Raw genomic sequence first — 19,859 nt, forward strand, 5'->3', positions numbered from 1 at the left:
CGCCTCTGCTATTTATTTATTCATATACATGGTGAATCCTTCTTTGGTTCATCGGTATACGGAAAAATAGAATAGCTGTGCACAGCATGAGAAACCAGACCTGGACTGCCAATGCTAACTGCAAAAAACTTTAATGACACCGACAGGGGAAGAGAAGCACTAACGCTTACTAGCATACAGGACACTATCCTTCTCATAGGTAGAAAACCACTTTTGTGAGGGCAGAAAATACTTACTTTTTATGCCACTAATAAATGGCTGCAGTCATGAACATACCAAATAACTACAGAAGCCATCATTAGAACATTCATAATGCATAAGAGTAATGTTAAGGGAAAGCTATTTGTTGCAAGGCCACTTAAAAGCCTACTTCAACTACATTCACGTAAAGAATACACCATTAGCCCGATCAAATACACATCTAGCCAAGCATGATTACAATAGCGCTTTCAAAGTGCAGCTCTACTCTCTAACGTAATGAATTTTCAGTAAAGTGAATGCACTTAACCATGAAACGTTTCCTTAAATGTTCCATCTGATTCAAAACTTCAGAAATGCTCAATTGTTTTTAAAAAGTATGCCCAAATGCCTATTACTGCATAATACATTTGGGGTCATTCATTGACGTATAATAGTGCCCATCACGGAAACGTTTGCTCAGGTCAATGGGAGTTTCCGTGCAGTAGTGGTACCCGATAATGCCTATCGCAGTTACCCCCCCATACAGCTTATAGTTAAGAGTCTGTGGCTAACAAATAAAGGAACGCAGCATACATTTTACTTACCTGCACGGTATACCATGGAAGGCCACTCCTCTACGATGGCAGCCAACGCAGAAAAGGCGTCAGCGGCTAAGGCTGAGTCCATGGTGTGGGAGACCGCGCGGAGGTAGGAGGGGGCGCGCGTTACGCAAGAAATCAGTTCAATGAGGGCGAACCAGCTCCGGAACGCCCCCCACAGCCCGTCGACTATGGCCAGGGAAAGCACCCGTTTTCCCTCAGCCTCCGCGCAGGTGAAGGCCCCATGGCCCGGGTCTAGGGCTGGAGCCAGGGTGAATGAGAGCATGCTGGCGGTCTGCGCTTATTTTGCTTGGGGGATTTGTGGCCAGCCAGATGCGTGCTCGAGGGGGGTGTCGGGGGGTGCAGCCATGACATCACAGAGCTGGTTCGCCCTCAGCGGGCGCGCCAGCGAGCGGCAGAAACAAATTTACTGTCGCTGCAAGCAGCTGAGCGCCGTGCGCTCACGGACACATGCGTGCTCACGCTGGACAAACACATTGCAGCAAATGTGTTTGATCGCACTGAGCGCGAGCGCCCGCTCACCATCACCCTGGCCGCAGCCTAAAGAAACTTTGATTACCACGGTCATGTTTCCCAATGACTTGCAGATCACTATGAAAGGCTTTGGCAAGCAAAGCGGTGGTGCAGCGCTCTGCTTCCGAAAAGGTTCTGCAGCAACCACCATCTTTCAGCTCCACGTCACCCCACATTTTTCACTCTTCCCAGACATATTAAGTGCTTTTTGAGCCCTGTCTATGTACCGATGTAGCCAGGAGCTATGGAAACGCCGATATTCTGCAATGTAAGATCAAGTTGGCTACATGTCTGTGTATATATATAGATACAGATACACACATATACAGACACACCCATCACTAATGTAAGAATGGCTTACAGAGTGCTAAATACAGTACAGTACCGGGTTAGTAGCACAAACCTCCAACCGTATCCCATAAAAAGACAACATTCAATTCGGGAGGGAGAAGGGGGGGGGGATTAAATCGTAATACCTGTTAAAGCACTGATAATATTAATACAGAAAATAAGACATTCTTCAAATTATTTTACTTGATTGTAGCTAGGATATAATTCATGTCTCCTTTGCCAGAGTGTTGTCTATTCCTTTGGAGTTAACCGAATTACGATAAAACATCAGGGAGCTCCAAGGACTAATGTATGGCTTCAGAAACTAGGCTGAACAGGTTTCCAACAGCTCAACAAATAATGGGTTGATGGTAGTATTTCAAGAGCAGTAACAGCACAGTTCAATTTCTGTGACACTATGTAAGTGCAATTACTCTCCAAATCGGAGTTCTGTTCAAGGTCACAAATTTATCACCTCCCATGTACTCTACTACAGTATGACGTTACTTCTAGCACATTTTCAATTGCCCAGATTTAAAATAAAGTGGGAAAAAAATCACAACCACCAACTTGATTTTAAACACTATGTTAACCATGTAAGCCTTAAAAAACATTATATATTTATATATATTGGCACCGTTTTAATATTTTGATTTTTTTTTTTACTTTTTACATTATACATTATTTTTTTTAAACTGAGCATTTTGAGATTAGTGATGATTAAATTATTTCCAAATCAATGTTAATGAAGAACAGTTAATAGTCTATATATAGCTCCCAATTACTGTACATCGCTTATTTGTATTAATATTTGTTTGTAATTGTACATTATTTTTATCTGAGTAGTAATGATTATCATACGGTATATAATGGTGACAGGAGGGTGATATAGATCCCTGATGAAGCCAATCCTTGGCAAAACCTATTGTACTATATCAGTGGTTTCAACTTTTTTTGGTTAAGAAACGATGTAAAATTCTGCAGAACTCCAACCCTCTCTAATAGCACGTCTGAGATCAGATGCATTGTAAGGAACTCCAACCCTCTCTAATAGCGAGTTTGAGATCAGATGCATTGTAAGGAACCCCAACTCTCTCTAATAGAGAGTCTGAGATCAGATGCATTGTAAGGAACCCCAACTCTCTCTAATAGCGCGTCTGAGATCGGATGCATTGTAAATTTTTCTGTATTTGGTACAATTTTAAAATGACCTGAAACTTGCAGGAAATCCTCTAGGGATGCCCGGAGAATCCCAGGGTTCCTAGGAACCATTGTTGAAAAAACACTATTATATCCTAAATAATAAGAATCGAGATATTGAGCTCCAGGGTGCCTGCTAATGAGGACTGGAAATGGAAGGGACCGCAAAGCGGAAGGGTGGGTAGCAAGACCACGGAGCACCTAATATGTGAGTGCATAAGATCTAGTATACAGTATTTGCCCGATATCCTGTTTTGAGAATCTCTGCACTACAGTATGTTTATTATTCTCTATCCTCTATGATTGCCCTGCCATTAAGACACAATTAGCACAAGCCTGAAAAATCCTGATATATTATGGGCTTTTCACGCTTAATCACAGTAACTCCTCTTAGAGCAACTTCTTAAGGAGACAGGGCCACTTGCAATGGGCAAACAAATTCTTCAAAATGCAGGTCTCCTCTAGGACAGAGGTGCAAGTACATCTCTACAACAAGTTCATGCTGCAATTCTCCATTTAATGTGACAGCCAAGATCAGAACTAATTAAAAATGTGTGCACTCTCTATACTGCTACACTATCTACATTGAAGAAACAAGATTGCACTATTGTGTTTTTCCGCTCTTCTTTTCCCCCTTTCGGTACCTGCGCTCCCCAAGTTTTTTCTGAATATTTCTACACTGCAAGAATTTGGGAACAAATTATGTAAAGGGGTTTATTTTATTTTTAATTGGTTATCACTTATTGTGCATTATTTATTTTAATAGATATTGTATCACAAATAGTAATATCAGTGAATATTAATCACATGGTTTTTCACCTATCATTATTTATTACTTAAACCAGAAGCAGCGGTCTGCACCGTTTTTGTTTTGATTTCTTAAAGCAGCAAAGAGCTTGTTCCACAGCCTTGGGGCAGTTCTTGAAAATCTCTCCCACCATCTTTATTGACCTTAAAATCGAGGCTCAAATCAGTTGAGGGGTGATGGCAGATCTGAGAGTCCGATTGGGGGTTTTACGGATTAGGCCGTTCTGAAGGTAAAGAGGAATGGGGGGGAATGGGGGAGGGGAGGTGGGAGGGGACTGAGGAGAGGAGGTGCAGAATGAGGGGGTGGGGAAAGGGATTTGGACGAGCACTGCTGTGAATGAAGGCTGGAGGCAGGGTGCAGCAAAAAAAATTTACTTTATTTAGGCTTACAAGCCCAGGTAAAAGCACACGAGGAGGATCCTCTGACGCGTTTCGTCCCTATGGGACTTTTTCAAAGAGTCCCATAGGGCACGTGGGCCATCCAGTCCTCCAGCAAGGGAATCACAGCGATATACAAACGCAGATGAAGAAAGAAGTGAGTACAGACTAATCCTTCAAGTCGGGTTTCCAGGAGGTTATACTTAGCCCACCCACTGCGGGACCGCCGGGTAGAGCTACACACTCACCGGACAGGTTAGATGGCTTTTCCCACCCTCACCTTTATTACTGTGGTTGCTGTGTTATGGCTGTTCCCTCTTTTATGCAAGAACTTTGAATATCATTGATGTCATTTCATTAGGATGATGTATACCATGTGCCAAGTGCTTATATAACAAAGATATGCCAATATGAATGGTTGCACTGGACTGGTTTAGAGCATCCAATTAAGGGAGTTTCCCTTACCTAACTTGCTTCAGAATGAGGGGGTGGGGGGGCGCTAGTCCATGGATAGCCTTAAAGGTAAGGGGTCAAGATCTTAAAACAAACCCTTTGCTCTACTGGGAGCCAGGGCAGATCTTGTAAAGCTGGCACAATGTGGTACCTGCTATAAGACAGGCAGTAGCGTTTTGCACCAACTGCAGGGCTTTGATATTATGTTTTGGAGACCCATCAGAAGATAATTTGCTAAATAAAGTCTGGAGAGCACCAAGGTCTGTGCTACTGTCCATAGATTGTTTTTGAGAGAAACAGTTTCATTTGTCTCAACCAATGGATTTGGAAGGAACAGTTTTTCACAATAGCTGCAATATGAGGCTGATCAATTATGTTTTTGTCAAAAATAGTTCCAAAGTGTGACGGTTCAGGGGATTCCTTCCCCTCCATGTATCCCTGGCGCTGCACTCCCTCCTGCCTCTGATATCCCTTCCTTGCTTCCCAGTTCTGTTCTCCCTTCTTCCTCCCGCATCCGTCCCTCTGCGGCAGCCCGACGCTCTCCCAGTCTCTCTGCGCCTTCCCCGCAGGGCGCGCGCGTCTTCTCAAACTACCGATTCCCTCTGCAGTACTCCCCGTTCACGGCCTCCCTCTGCTCCCGCTCCGGTCCCCTTACCTCCTGCAAACTCACCTCCGGTTCTCTCCCCGCCCTCGGCGGGTGCCCCCGCAGCGTGGCGCTCCGCGCGCCTCTTGACACAGCCTGTGCGCGCGCACTCTAACCTTACAGAGGGCGCGCGCACACGCTCCTCTTCTAAGCCTTCCCAGATCTCTGGCTCCTCCTCCCATGCTGTACAAGCCATCTCCCTTTCTGACTCACCTGTCTCCTCCTCCTCTCTGACTCACCTATCCCTGCTGCCTCTCACTTCACCCCCTGCTCCTCCGCTCTCTCTCCCATTGGTGTTCCCTCCTTTATAACCAGTCTGTCCTCTAGCTCATTGCTCTACATAACTTCTCGTAACCTCTGTGTGTGCAGTCCTATGCTTGGCTCTCCTGTGTCTTTCAGCGTTTGTTCCTGCTCCTGCTTACCCTTGGATCTCCCTGGCTTGACCTCTGCTTTGTACTGGATTACCCTGCTCTCTCCTGCCCTTGAAGCCTGCTTACGGACACGACCATGCTGACTTCTGTTATCCCTGGACTCTGGCTTACGGATATCACTATTCTGCTCTCTATTGCCCTAGACTCTGGCACACGGACATCACTATCCGAACTCTATATCCCAAGGCGTTGCAAGTATACTTTAACCATCTTTCTACAGGCCCGGCAAAGCACTACCACACTCCGGGCACGCCCTCACTGCTGTGGGTGCGTTTTAACCCTACCCACCTCAGTACTGGGGACTGGCCAGGTCTGCGGGCATACAGGCGTTACACAAAGCTTCTCACCTTCTGTGTCCTTGGAATGACAGAGTTATTGATTTTTAGGTTGTTGAAGGCGTTACTCATAGCATCTGTTTGTGCTTTTGGGCCTCTCAGGGGCAGCTCTGACTTAGAGGCATGAAGTTGTAGCCAGTTCAATTCCATCCAATTAGAGAAGTCACTAAGGCAATTATTCACACCATTCACCATGATATTAGGATCATTGGAGATGTCCGACATCAACTGGATATCAACCACGTGCTGATGGAACTTAATTTGTTTTCTCAAAATAATGTGACCATGGTTTTTACCAGATATATTGATTAGAACCGGGGAGATGGCAGATCCCCGAAGGACGCCACAAATCAGTGGGATTGTGTTTGAAGAATTCTCTTTGAGGGCGATTTTCTGACTGAGGTCACGAAGAAAGGCCTGGAACCAGTCCATCACTTTACCTCTCAACCAAACCCAAAATCTGATTTAAGTCTGGTCAGCAAGAGTGTGATCAATTATGTCGAAAGCCAGTTCTCAGGCCGAGAAGGATCAGAGCAGCAGCGCCCCCTTTGTTTATAGCAGTGTTTCTCAACCTTTGGCCCAGAAATTACAATTGAGATGACATAAGAGCAACTCCTCCCATTTTGTCAATCACTCTGGGGGTTTGGAGGACAGAGTATTCTTGAGGAATCACCGCATTGAGGGTATAAACGGTGTTTGTACCCTCACTCAAGTCCGTAACCTTAGCCAAGACTGTTAAAAATTAAAAAATAAATAGTAATCTGGCTTATGCTCAGATAGGATTTTGCGAATTTCTATTTTGTGTTTAGGAACTGAACGGGCGTTCAGTAAAAGACGACATTTCACTAGGTGTTCAAAATGATATTGGTACAAAGAGCAGGAATCGAATCAAGAAGATGTAATCTAGAACTTAAATTGGTTGTGTTTGTTATTGAGGTTGGATTGCCCTTCCTATCCAATAATGTATTCATATTAAGGTCAGCTGGTAGAATGAAAGGTATGCTCTCCGCTCTGCTTCCCCGAATAGAAATTGGGTATTGGAGAGAGGGGAGTGGTATTTGTGGGCAGGTTTTCAGTTTCTTGGGAGGTTTTTTTTTTATTGTGTTAGGGTTGATCTCTCATATATACACAAACAATCATCTCAGATCTGTGTGTGGTCTTGCTTCAGAGTTAGTATAGTATTTTTAGATCCTGCATGGTTGCCATGTATTCATTTTTATTTTGCTAATGTCTTCCCTTAGCTGTTAAGTGCTCATCTCAAGGTTATTTTCTGAATGAGTCCTCTTTAAATGGTGTAAATTCTCCCTTCAGCTATGATCAACTGTCCGTGATGATGTTGGGGGCTGGGTATGATGTCCTGGGACAAGGTGCGATATCTTTTCTGGCTGTGTTCCTGGTTGGGACTGGGTTTATGTTGTGTATTGCTCAGATGCCTGTGGGGGGGGGGGAGGGGAGAGGGGGGAGAAGCTGGCCCTTTCTTTCACTTTGGCTTGGACTTTCCACATGGAAGTTACTCTCAAGTTCCTGCAGACTGCTCGCTGCCTTGGATCACGATGGTGCCATTGTTATAAATATTTGCAGTTAGTACCGTGCTGTCCACATCCCGGATTCTTAGTGGTCTTCCTTTATGAATTCCTCTGTGATGCGTGTGTAGTGTTTGCACATTGCAGTGTGCCAGGCTTTAGGTTATTCAGCACAGAAAGGTTTGTATTACATTTTGTTCTCTGTATAGGTTAAAATCAGCAAACAGTGTCTGTATGTTCTCTTGCTTTACGTTCCATGAATCGTAATGAACCCTTAGACAACCAGCTACTTGAATTATGTGACCGTTCTTAACACGGCACCTAAGTGGGAATAGTGCTGTACAGTAATAAAAGCTGAAATGCCATATCTGTTCAGCAACTCTTAGATGTTGAAAAAGGTATCCAAAAGCTGTGGTAATACCTACCGGTTCCACAAACTCGAACATCCTCCGCTCCTGGACTTCATGGACCTTCAAGACATATTCCAGAGACACTTCATAGAAGTGCTGTCGCATCTGGTCCACTTGGCTGTCGGCCTGAAAAGATAAGCAAAAGAAATTCTTGATGCCAGTCGCTCACAAGCAAAATTGGAAACAAAAAGGTCACGACTGCCTAGTTTTTAGTCTACAACAGAATCAGGGGATACCTAAACGCACACGCTGGAAGTACACGGCATTGCTTGGGAATTGTAAGCAACAAACCTCGTCGCCCCCTTCTCACCCACTTCTTCCCCACCCACCCCACCACATCTCTCCCCCATTACTTTCCTTTAATACCTTATGATGTCCCCAATTTTTTCCGCCTTCCTCTCCTCCGCCAGCATTCTTACTTTCTCCTCACATGCCAACTGACCTTCCTCTCTTGCTTTGCCTGCTGTGTATGTAAACTTTATAGCAATCTGCCAACAGGTTATGTGCATTATGATGTCACCAGTATGATGTCACGTGCCTGGTGCATACCCAGCTGACTTGCTTAATAAAATTGTAATAACTCAGAATTTTAAATAGATGTATCCAATTTCCAAACAAATACCTGTTTCTTGATCCCAGGAACCATCATGCAAAATTTGGTTACAAAATGCATAGCGAACAAACAACTTTCCAAAATATATAATGCGTGCACACACGCACACACACACGATTTAGAGCTATACATCCAATACCAACTTCGTATATGGTTGTTTTTCCCCTGCTGGCCTATATTTATTATGTGTTAGTCTGCATAAGGGTCTATTCAGTCAGATTTGCTCCAATTAGCCAATCTACCTTACTGGAATTTACAGTGTATGTGATATCATCATATTAGAGACTGCATGAGCCGTGAGATGTTCTGATATTTCCCCACTAGATGTCAGCGCCAGCACTTTTAAAGAACACTGTAGGTAACAGTGCATATTATGTGCATATAGGTCAGGGGGGCGCAAACTTTTTTCCCTGCGCCCCCCTGCCGGCTGTCCTCTCACTCCCGCGCCCCCCCCAACCCCAACTTACCCTCGCACCGGCGTAATGACGTCACGTTGCCATAGCAACGTGACGGCACATGACCTCGCAGCGTCATTTTGACGCCGCGTTGCCATGGCGACGCCGGGAGGAAGCCGCCGGAGCCACGGGTAAGTATGGTTTACAGAGGCCCTGCAGCTCCCCCGGCACTTAATTTAAGTGCCTTCGGGAAGCGCGCGGGGCCTCTGTAAACCCCGCGCCCCCCGTCGGCAGTCTCGCGCCCCCCCTGGGGGTCGCGCCCCACAGATTGCGCACCGCTGATATAGGTAACAGTGCATATACATTTCATTTTGTTGTTAGAGCTTACAGACAACGATGCAACTACATAATAAGTTACTGATGCCAAAACTAAACGCCTTTGCATGGATGCTAAAATTAATTCCCTCAATATGTGTTTGGGAAAGTTTACAAAATGAGATTGGAACTGGTTACTTAAGTGAAGTTTGCAGCCTTCCTGAAAACAATGAATCCCCCATGCAAACCACACAGAACTAGACTGAATAATCCAACCCAATTTAAAATCGGTTTCATTTTTGCTCCACAACCAAAAACAAAGGCCACTATGGTTGTGTTTCGGCACTGCACCACGCTATAGGCCCACTTACAGTATGCGGCTAGCAATAAAACAGATATCCGCATTAGGTTTTATAAGGAGGTCTCCAAAATGTACATGGCATTTTGTATGAAACCGAAGTTATGTTTAATAATAGGAGGACTTGCTTCGAGTTCTGCCCTCCCAGACCTCCCACCCCATAACACACACACACACACACACACACACACAGTCTCTGGAACACATTATTTGCTGTTTCAATGAATGGGAGAGGCCTCCAAGACCATAATAGAGAACAAGTGTCAAAAACGAATAGTTCTCTCGGTCATGCATGTTATATAATGCTTTACCATACTGGATTGCACCACATTCTCCGTTCCTTAAAAAGTGCAATCCAACTTGGCATATAGCCGAGATAAAACATAGAGGAAACACCAAAATCACAAAACAGATTATCCACCACCACACATACAAGTTAGAGAATATGATATGTACTTCTTCTGTTAGAACTAGTAGCCAAGTGCTCAGATCTAATGAAGAAAACTATGTTGCATTAAGAGTGGCTCACAAAGTCATTTGTTTTAAAAAATATTATTTGAAAAATAATTTTTCTCCAAAACAGACTGACAGAATAGCAGAACTGTAAAGTATGTTATTAGACTAAAAAAGGAAATTGACTGGCAATTAGTGCAAGATAAATATTTATTTGACCAAGCTATGAGGGAATGCGTTTAGAAGTGTCACTTTTTGAGTTGTGTTTGACAAGCTCAGGGTAAAGTTCCTCAACTGCTTCCTGTGCCTTTTACTTTAGCTTCCACTGAAGCAGAGACATGACCCAAGCCTAGATATGAGTTTAGATCACTGACACTGCGAGCTTACTAGTCCGAACAGCTGCCCAGATGTACATTGCTTGTGAATTAAAAGAAGCCTCATCAAAATTCCTTTTCAGTCTAACCCTGAGCCTTCACGTGAATCAATGTGCATTGAAAGAATTCACACGCAGACAAAGAGCTCTGCTGTGCACTGGAACATACTCCAGGCAGAAGGAATGCAGACAGCTTGCCAATCATTTAATAGGGGATTAGACCTACTGCACTCGAAGGGCGAACAATGTTCCCGGGGAGATGAACAGCTGGAATCTCCCATGAACCAGCAGCTGCCAAGTGTACTGCACCGCATTCTTTTCTGCGTAATGCAAAAAGTGACTTGGAAAAGATAGGAGCAGCGCTGCACTCTTACAGAAATGGACACGGGTGTTGCGACCAAAAGCCAACCAAATATTAATCAATTTGACATGGATTTGATCCGCGCATGCTACAAAACGTGTGTGTGTGTGTGTGTGTGTGTGTGTGTGTGTGTGTGTATATATATACATACACATGCGTGCGTACATGTATATGCGCGCGTGCATGTATATGCGCGCGTGCATGTATATGCGCGCGTGCATGTTTGTGCGTGCATGTATGTATATGCGAGCGTGAGTATATGTATGTATATGTGCGCGTGTGTGTGTAGGTATATATATTCAAAAATTATTATTTTCTTCTGAACATATACGGTGTAAGTCAATCAGAGGCACATCCAAAACAAAATAATCTTGTCAGGGTGAATAAAAAAAAAACAATTAAAATGAGCAAAGAAAGAAAAATCAAGAACGTACAGATTTTTTTTTTCTTTAATCAGTCTCTCTCTCTCTCTCTCTATATATACACACACCAGCCGTTATTGCTTCCGCTGGTGCATTGCATTGAGTAACACAAACACACAACACACCAGCAAAAGTAACCACCAATCGACATCCATTAGCCGCATGCTAAAAAGGGGGCTGGGCTGACACGCCAGCGGATGCAATAACGTCTTCTACATCTGTATATAGTCAGCAAAACCACATACCACAATCTTTACTGCTTAATGTACTCAGAAAATGTGAATTAGGAGTAGGTTGTCTTCATTTTCGGTAGAATAAGCAAAAAATTACACTGAGGAAAACATTTTAAAATGTAAAAATAAATCTAGAAAGCACTGTATGTTACACCAAAGGAAGTAGCAATGCAAGATCTCACAAGAAAGTAGTCATGTGTAGGTGAGGAAGAAAAGTTAACAAACCAAGTGGCTATAGGGGGAAAATCTATAAGACCCCACAAGACTCAACCAAAACCCCTAACTGAGGCACTCAGTGATGATGACTATATTATAAAACACCAACAAATCCGTAACATTATTGAAAAATAGTAAAAGTGAAAACAATGACAGTGCAGGAAATAAATTTTTCGCATATAGCAAGCGTTCATATCCAAATACATACACACGTATGCAGGTATCTACACACAAGTGGGCATTGTAGACTAAAACTCCCTCCCCCGCCCCACCAAAGAAAGTGGTCTTCGTAGATCTTAAACAGGGTCTTATGGCTAATTCAATCCCAGCAGAAAATCCATGGAAGTCTGCTGCTCCCAAACAAGGTTATTTTCTTCTCCACATAGAAACCTGAAAAAGAATTAGAAAAGGACGCACATGCCATCAGGAAAATCTGTATTTACGGGCATTAATAAACCAAGGACAAATAAATGCAGACACATTTCAAGAACTAAGAGCATAGTGGAATATGAGCTTTATAAAAATCTTGGAAAATCCAAGTGCAGCGTCTAGTTACACTTCACAGCGGACCTTGTCTTCCGGTCCCGGGCTGATGCCTACAGTAGATGCACAATCTAATGGAATGACCTCAGCTCAACCACCAATAATAACTGAACGCGTTTCTCAGCTCCTCTCCCCACTTCATTAGTCTCTTTTAGCCACAGAGTATTTAAAGAGCTCCCCTTCACTTGTTGCCATGAGCTTTTACTGCGGCTAGAGGAGCAGTGAATTGAGTTATTGCTGATTTAGTCCTTTCCTTCGAGTGCGCATCTGGTCATCGGCCCGCAACCCGGAGAAGACCCGCGGTAAAGAGCGAATTGACGCCGCACACACACCGAGGGCCCCTGCATATGGATTTTCCAGTGATAGAAGATCATATTATACTACTTTCTTTTTGTTCATAAAATTGAGTACACTTCTTTGCCATTTGTTTATTAATGCCAGTAAATGCATATTTGCCGATGGCATGCTCTTCCTTTTCCAATTCTTTTTGAGGAAGAAAAGTGAATCCACTTCACTGCTAGAGGGGGATACACAATGCCTTGTGCTGTAAAGAAGAAGAAGAAAAAACAGTCAACAGCTGCATTGGGAAAAAATATGCAGACGCCCCAAGCCACAGGACATTTCAGCATGATACTTCTGTGGTATATTTGCATATGAATATGGATATTTTATATTTATTATAAGTATAACCCCTTTTGGGATTACTATGGCCTTCAGGGGTTGACTGTGTCGGCCCACACAGAATAACACCCCTTCCCCATTCCATGGGGCTGGGTGACGAGGCAAAATCATAGCCCGCCCTTTTCTGCCTAGCGATGATGTAATTGCAAGAAATATATAGATCTAGAGGGGAGAGGTTTCTAGGTCAGGTCTCCAGAGGAGTTGAAGGTGGGGGCCTCACTGTGAATAGTGTACATAGGTAGTAATATAGAGGAGTCAAAAACAATGATGGGGATCCTTGTCATATATTCTATAGTTGGGGACAGTGTCCTACTTGGATAGCTTCCCCAGGAATGGCTTAAATAGAGGAAGCCTATGCCTCAAAGGGGTTCAACAAGCTGACGCTCTGAGGCATAAATGGATCATTCCAACTGGAGGGTCCATGGCCAACTCTCACCCAGAAGACTATGAGATGGCATTCAGTACCGAGATGAGGATACCGACAGTAGACAGAGAGAGTAGTACAAGGCCTGAAAGGGGCACAAAGTTGGTGGAGCACCACTGACGCTATATCACAGAGGGATCACAGAGGGATCACTTCGGTAACATAAGCAGCAGAACTTCAGCACGTCCCCAGCAGGCCGAGATTGGGGCAGCCAGGCAATAGTATACAGAACACACAAGCAGTGAACACTAGAGAGAAAATACAAGATAATGTATATGTAACGTATATATGTTGTAATTGAGACCATCGATGATTAATAAAGCTGTTTGTGTGTGAATAAAGTTCCTGGTGCCCATCATTGTATATCAATGCTCAGGCTGTACAAATCCAGCACCCTGACCAGGTGACCCAACATTGAGTAAGTCAATTAAAGAGACATTGGATGTAAAATCCTTGGGAGCCGGGCAGGGAGGGCTACGTAGATGTGCTGGTTATTCCACAACTCTGGCTGGGGTGTCCCAGGGAGAGGGTTGACAAATTTTGTAAACACAGCCAGAAAATTTGTCTACTCCACATATTATTTAGCAATATGCCATGATTCTATTGTGAGTAATAATACAGGTAAGAGCGCAATACCGGGTTGGATTTCCTCACCCTTCTCCCGTGACTGAAAAATGCTGCACCAACCAAGATGTTGACTAGAAATAGACCGTCAAGATCCGAAGTGTTTTTCCACAGTTACACTAGATGGCGCCAACACGCAGTATTTGATGCCATGTTGATACCAGACACGTATTTGTAGTGTTACGCTGGAGCAACATCACTGATCAAGTAAAGCATCCGAATGACTGGAGAAAGTTATTGAGCATCATTTTTCTTGTCATTCCTAAGTGCGCTGCATACAACGTCTGCCCTCCAGTGCCCCAGACTGTCTTCTGCTTTTACACAAATCATTCACATTTAATGTCGAGTGGCAATTAGTATAATTAATCCAAGACAAAAAGGAAGCATGATTTCATTTCACCTTGTAACCCATCAGGCCTTTGCTGTATGGGTACTGTCTCCGTGTAACTATGGTACCCAATAACCTATGACCGACATGACGTTTATTTATGCTACAGGATTGAGTTGGCTGGGGGAGTAGATACAAGGTAGGAACTGCCTGGTGAACCCAGTTCAAATCCCAGCATCACTTTTGACCACGGACAAGTCATTGTATCTCCCTGTGCATCAGATACCAAGTGTTAGATTGCACATAGTTGTTACCACAAAGGGGAGTCTGTCACGTGCTGCACCCATACAATAAATTATTATAGAAGTTCCAATCACAAATCAAGGCTCCTGGAATGGTCAACATCATTCATATTTTTGTTGTTGTTGGAGGGATTTCGTCAACTACGGCATCCCAAGATGTACAGTGTAAGGGCTGAAGAAAAATATATAACGGTTTACACAAAAGGCTTTAGGAACCAGTTAAAGGTTTTAACATGTGTTCGGCATTGTAAATGTCTTTGCGTGGTATCTGCTCATGAATTGAAACCTTCGTGGTCCTGCACATACATTCCTGTGGATGCAAATTGACCAAAACTGCCAGATTTTTAGTTGTTGTTGTTGCGTACCAGAACTCAGTGGTCAGAGAGACAGCCTGGAAGTGGAGATACTGCTCGTCTAAATCCTCCTCCTGGTGAGGATGCACCAGCTTTGAACTTGGGGTTAGGAGACTGCTCACAAGCTTGCTCTGGGCTACAGAATTCATTCTATTGTCGCTTGTATTTTATGCTACAGTAAAGCATTTTGACAATCCGTACAGGCTATAAATCAGAAACAGACGGCTTTATTCTAAGAGTGTCAAGACTGGCCATTCAACATTGCTGCCTTGGTTGTAGTCATTCAGTAAACCACAAAGCGCCTGCATATTTACAAAAGGTTTTCATTTTTAATTTGTGTGCAATAGAGCCCAAATGACCAAAGAATATATTGCCACTTTAAGAGTTAATGGTTTAGCTTTTTACTGAATGAGGGTCACACTGCCCTACAAATACAATGTGTATAACTCACAACACAATAAGGTTAGTTAACCGGTTACAAGTCCATACATACAGTATATACAGCATCACCACCTATGCTCTCTCCTCACCTCCTGTAAATGAACTTCTTTCTTCTTGGATGACAAGTTCATGTGCTTTTCCAGGACACTGCAGTATTTTTCCGTTTCTTTGTCATATTTCTTTTTCACCTCCTGCACAAAGAAGACATAACAAACAAATCACAAATATAGACGTGCATAGCAATGCCCAGACACCTTCACACCAACTCAACAAGTACCAGCCCAGACTAAAGACTAACAAGCTCACAAACCAAGGATATGTTATCGGGCATAAATTACATACAGTATTGTGAAATTATTTACTGTTACTCAACACAAAGCAAAGAGAAAACATATTTGTTGTCAGTACAGTATAACCAACACTTGTGCAGCAAAAAGGTGTATAAAAGGCGCTACGTCCTCAATATATCAAGTGACAAGATGTGATCTAGAAGTGCAATGAAATGACTCACAAGGGAAAATTTAAATAAATGTAATACTCCCTCTGCTTCAACCCTCTGGTGGGGTTGTTTTCACTTATCCCCAAAGAGTAGAACTTGTATCACACGATCCAGGGGGAGCATAGGGAGACAAAACATAAAAAAGGCTCTAAGTGCAGATGTATAAACAGTGCTGGGAGTGTCTCTATAAAACTTGGCTCCTGCGTTATTCCTACTCACAAGAAGATGATGTTTTTCAGGCAATTGAGATTAATATACTGATAGATGTGTGTCACTGGCTTTTAAACTCCACGGGATATACCTCAGCGAGAAGGGGAGAGAGAAACACACATAGTACAGCTCTGACGAAAAAAAATGACCCTTGTGTGGAGTACCCAGGAGTCCTCTTCCCCAGGAGTCTCCTGAGGAAGCCGGTCCAATTAACAGGCAAAACGCGAAGAGCTGTACCACCCACAACGTGACGCTGCTGGGGAAGAGGACTCCTGGGTACTCCACACACGCACCGACGATCCGTGCCGCGACCGGAAGTGACGACACTGTTCTTGAGCTTCATCCGCGAAGCGGCAAGGACAAGGAACGATCCCAGTTTCATCTTGGGTGCGCAGACCACACACAGTGCAAGCACCCTGAGGAATGAGAGACCAGTGGCGAGATACGGTAACACACAAACACCCATCTCGGTCCACAGACGTGTCTCCCACGACCCAAACTACTCCCGATCAGTCGGTCGCCGGAGACGAGAAACCAAGGGACCCAAACAGGTAGTGTCCCATACACAAGAAGCCACACCCACTTAACAGGTGCTTTGGGTTCAGGATGAAGTCCCTAGAGGAACGCAAGAAGTTACTCGGAGAATTCGGAGTTTGCTTCCGCTGCTGCAATTCCACGACTCACATAGCCAAAGACTGTAAAGAAAACATTAAATGTGTAGTGTGCAAAAGTGACAAGCACGTAACATCGCTACATCCACAGGCGCTGACACTAAATCAACTCAACAACCCATCCTCCATAGCGGAGCATGGCGGGGAGGAATGAGAAGGAGAGCCAACATCTGTCACGTCTCAGTGCACTGAGGTTTGCGGAAAAGGAAATGACAAAAGATCCTGCTCCAAAATATGCCTTGTCGCAGTGCACCCACAGGGACAACCTGAGAGGGCTATCCGGATATATGCAATCCTCGACGATCAAAGTAACAGATCATTGTCGAAAACGGAATTCTTCAACTTATTCAACGCACAAGACAATGCCTTACCCCAGCGGTGCGCAATCTGTGGGGCGCGACCCCCAGGGGGGGCGCGAGACTGCCGACGGGGGGCGCGGGGTTTACAGAGGCCCCGCGCGCTTCCCGAAGGCACTTAAATTAAGTGCCGGGGGAGCTGCAGGGCCTCTGTAAACCATACTTACCCGTGGCTCCGGCGGCTTCCTCCCGGCGTCGCCATGGCAACGCGGCGTCAAAATGACGCTGCGAGGTCATGTGACGTCACGTTGCTATGGCAACGTGACTTCATTACGCCGGAGCGCGGGTAAGTTGGGGTTGGGGGGGGGCGCGGGAGCGAGGGGACAGCCGTCAGGGGGGCGCAGGGAAAAAAGTTTGCGCCCCCCTGCCTTACCCTACACCTTCAGAACCTGTGCAGTGTCAACTGAGACAACAGGGAGAAGAGCAAGCGGCTACGTTATACGTTCAGTGGACAACAGAGTGAAGATAGCTCTCCCCACACTCGAGTGCAACTACATGGCTGGAAACAGGGACGAGATTCCCACACCAGACGTGGCACGTCATCGCCCACACCTCAGAGGAGTGGCCAACTACATCCTGCCGGTAGAACAAGGTGCCAAGATCTTGCTGCTGCTCGGTAGGGACATCCTGAGGGTGCACAAAGTCCGTAAACAGCACAACGGACCCCACAACGCCCCATTCGCCCAAAGACTTGACCTAGGAGGGGTAATAGTGGGCAACGTCTGCACTGACAAAGGGCACGGACCAGACTATGTTGACGCCCGTAGAACAGCGATAACAGAATGTGGACACACATCCCTCTCCGAAACATGTCTTGGCCATTTCCAAGTGACAGGAGGGCCGAGTGAGGAGAAGGGATAAGGTCATACCCCTGAGATCAACAAAAACATCTTCACATCAGGGGAATGAGAAAATGGCCTAGGACGCTCATTAGTCCAGACCACTAAAGATGACACGGCGACTCCACCGAAGGAAGAAAGTAACCTCCTGAAGGTGACCAACAAAGGGATCGTCGAAAGGAAACAATCGGACAGTCCTCCTGCGAGCAATGGCACAGCCAAGATGTACAGCCATTCCCCTCCGCAGAATACCAAGTGGCAAAGCAGCCAACCGCCACAGCTGGCATAGCCGCAAAAGATTGCGCCCTGCAGGTGAAACTACAAGGGCAAAAAGATCGTCCTCTCGCACGCCTAAAAAGAGACAGTCGCAGAGACATTACACAAAAGGATTTATAAGGACAAAAGAGACTGTTCCACGTCATGTCCAGGGAGACCACAACCTACTGAGGGCAGTTAACAAAGAGACACAAAGGCGTATCACCAAAATACGTGGAGACGTTCTCGTGCAAGAGGAATGCACCGATGACTTAGGGTGCACAGCGTTCCAGACAACAAGAGATGACCACACAAGCGACCTTAGGAACTTGGATCCGGAGACCGACACGCCTCCCACACGTCGGAGTCTGGGGATAAGCTGGAATCTCAAAACAGACGCATTAACATTCCAGGTGTCCATCGAGGGAAAACCTTACACCCGACGCGAGGTCCGGTTCACGGTCAATAGTCTCTACGACCCGCTGGGATTCGTGGCTCCAGTCACCATACAAGGGAAGTCTCTTCTCAGAGAAATGTCCTTCGAGAAGCAGGACAGGGATACCCCACTATCTCCAGAAAGACGGAAGGAGTGGGAAACGTGGAAGGATTCTTTGAAGACCCTAGAGCAACTTCAGATCCCACGCCCCTACTCACCTATATATCTCACCGCTGCACACAGCAAAGAGCTTTGCGTGTTCTCAGATGCCTCTACAAAGGCCATAGATGCGGTGGCCAACTTAAAAATCACGGATGCGAATGGAGGCGACCACATCAGGTTCATCCTCAGCAAGGCTCAAGTGGCGCCACAACGCGACCACACTATACCAAGACTTGAGCCATGTGGCGCAGTATCAGCGGTAGAACTGGCAGAACTCGTCAAAAACTAAATGGACTGCAAACCAGATGTTGTCAGGCTCTACACAAATAACAAGGTGGTACTGGGTTGCATAAGCAACGAGAAAAGAAGACTCCACGTATACGTGACCAACTGCGTAGAAAGAATCAGGAAGTCAAGCCAACAAGAAAAATGGTACCATGTACCCACAGACCAAAATCCTGCAGACCATGCCACCAGGTCAGTGCCTGCAGCGCAACTACAGAACACTTCATGGCTCACAGGACCAACATTTCCAATGCAGCACGCGGAAACGTCGTCAGCCCCAGTCCCTGTGGATCCACAGGAGGACATGGAGACAAGGCCTCAAGCATCCGTGTTACTTACAAATATACGGTCCAGAAACGCCCTGAGAAGATTCTTTGCCATCAGAGGACCAGCCAGACAAATATGCTCCGACTACGGAACCAATTTCATTGGGGCACGTGAATGATTACAAATAGGCACTAAACAGTGCCGGAGACTTTTGCACAAAGACATTGTGGTGCAATCAGCTAACCTGGAGCGGTGCATCCACCTGGCCTCCCTTACCAGAAGATTTTGGCCAAAGGACTTTGACGCCAGCGGTACCGGCCGGTATCGCCTCGCTATATGGACATGGACTTTTGCATTGCACATATGTTCCACATATTCTATTATATAGTGGTATCTCCAGATACCAGACGGGGAGTGTCATGGAACAAGATTCCTAGTTCTGTTCCCTTTTTGCAGCTCTGCCTGCTGGCCCTTTATGTAGTAGCACTTTCCCTGCAGTTATTATTCCCAGTGCAGGTGAAAAGGATACATTAGTTTCTTCTCTATCTCCTAGCCTCCTGCAAGTGGTTGCTATGCAACCTGTTATTCCCCTGGCATAGTAGACTGTCCCATTACCCCCTG

At 45.1% G+C, this 19,859-nt stretch overlaps 1 protein-coding gene across 6 annotated transcripts in view; it reads right to left on the reverse strand.

Annotated features, from left to right (window-relative positions):
- ARHGAP26 (Rho GTPase activating protein 26) overlaps nucleotides 1–19,859 on the reverse strand; it is a 547,512-nt gene that overhangs the window by 398,302 nt on the left and 129,351 nt on the right. For all 6 annotated transcript variants that reach the window (XM_075601056.1, XM_075601054.1, XM_075601057.1 and 3 more), the window contains exons 5-6: nucleotides 15,348–15,449; nucleotides 7,839–7,949 (exon numbers count right to left, since the gene is read on the reverse strand). In XM_075601056.1, the coding sequence (XP_075457171.1) occupies nucleotides 7,839–7,949; nucleotides 15,348–15,449 (213 nt within the window). The remainder of the gene's footprint in view (nucleotides 1–7,838; nucleotides 7,950–15,347; nucleotides 15,450–19,859) is intronic.

Source organism: Ascaphus truei, chromosome 5 (genome assembly GCF_040206685.1).
Source record: "Ascaphus truei isolate aAscTru1 chromosome 5, aAscTru1.hap1, whole genome shotgun sequence".
Classification (NCBI taxonomy): domain Eukaryota; kingdom Metazoa; phylum Chordata; class Amphibia; order Anura; family Ascaphidae; genus Ascaphus; species Ascaphus truei.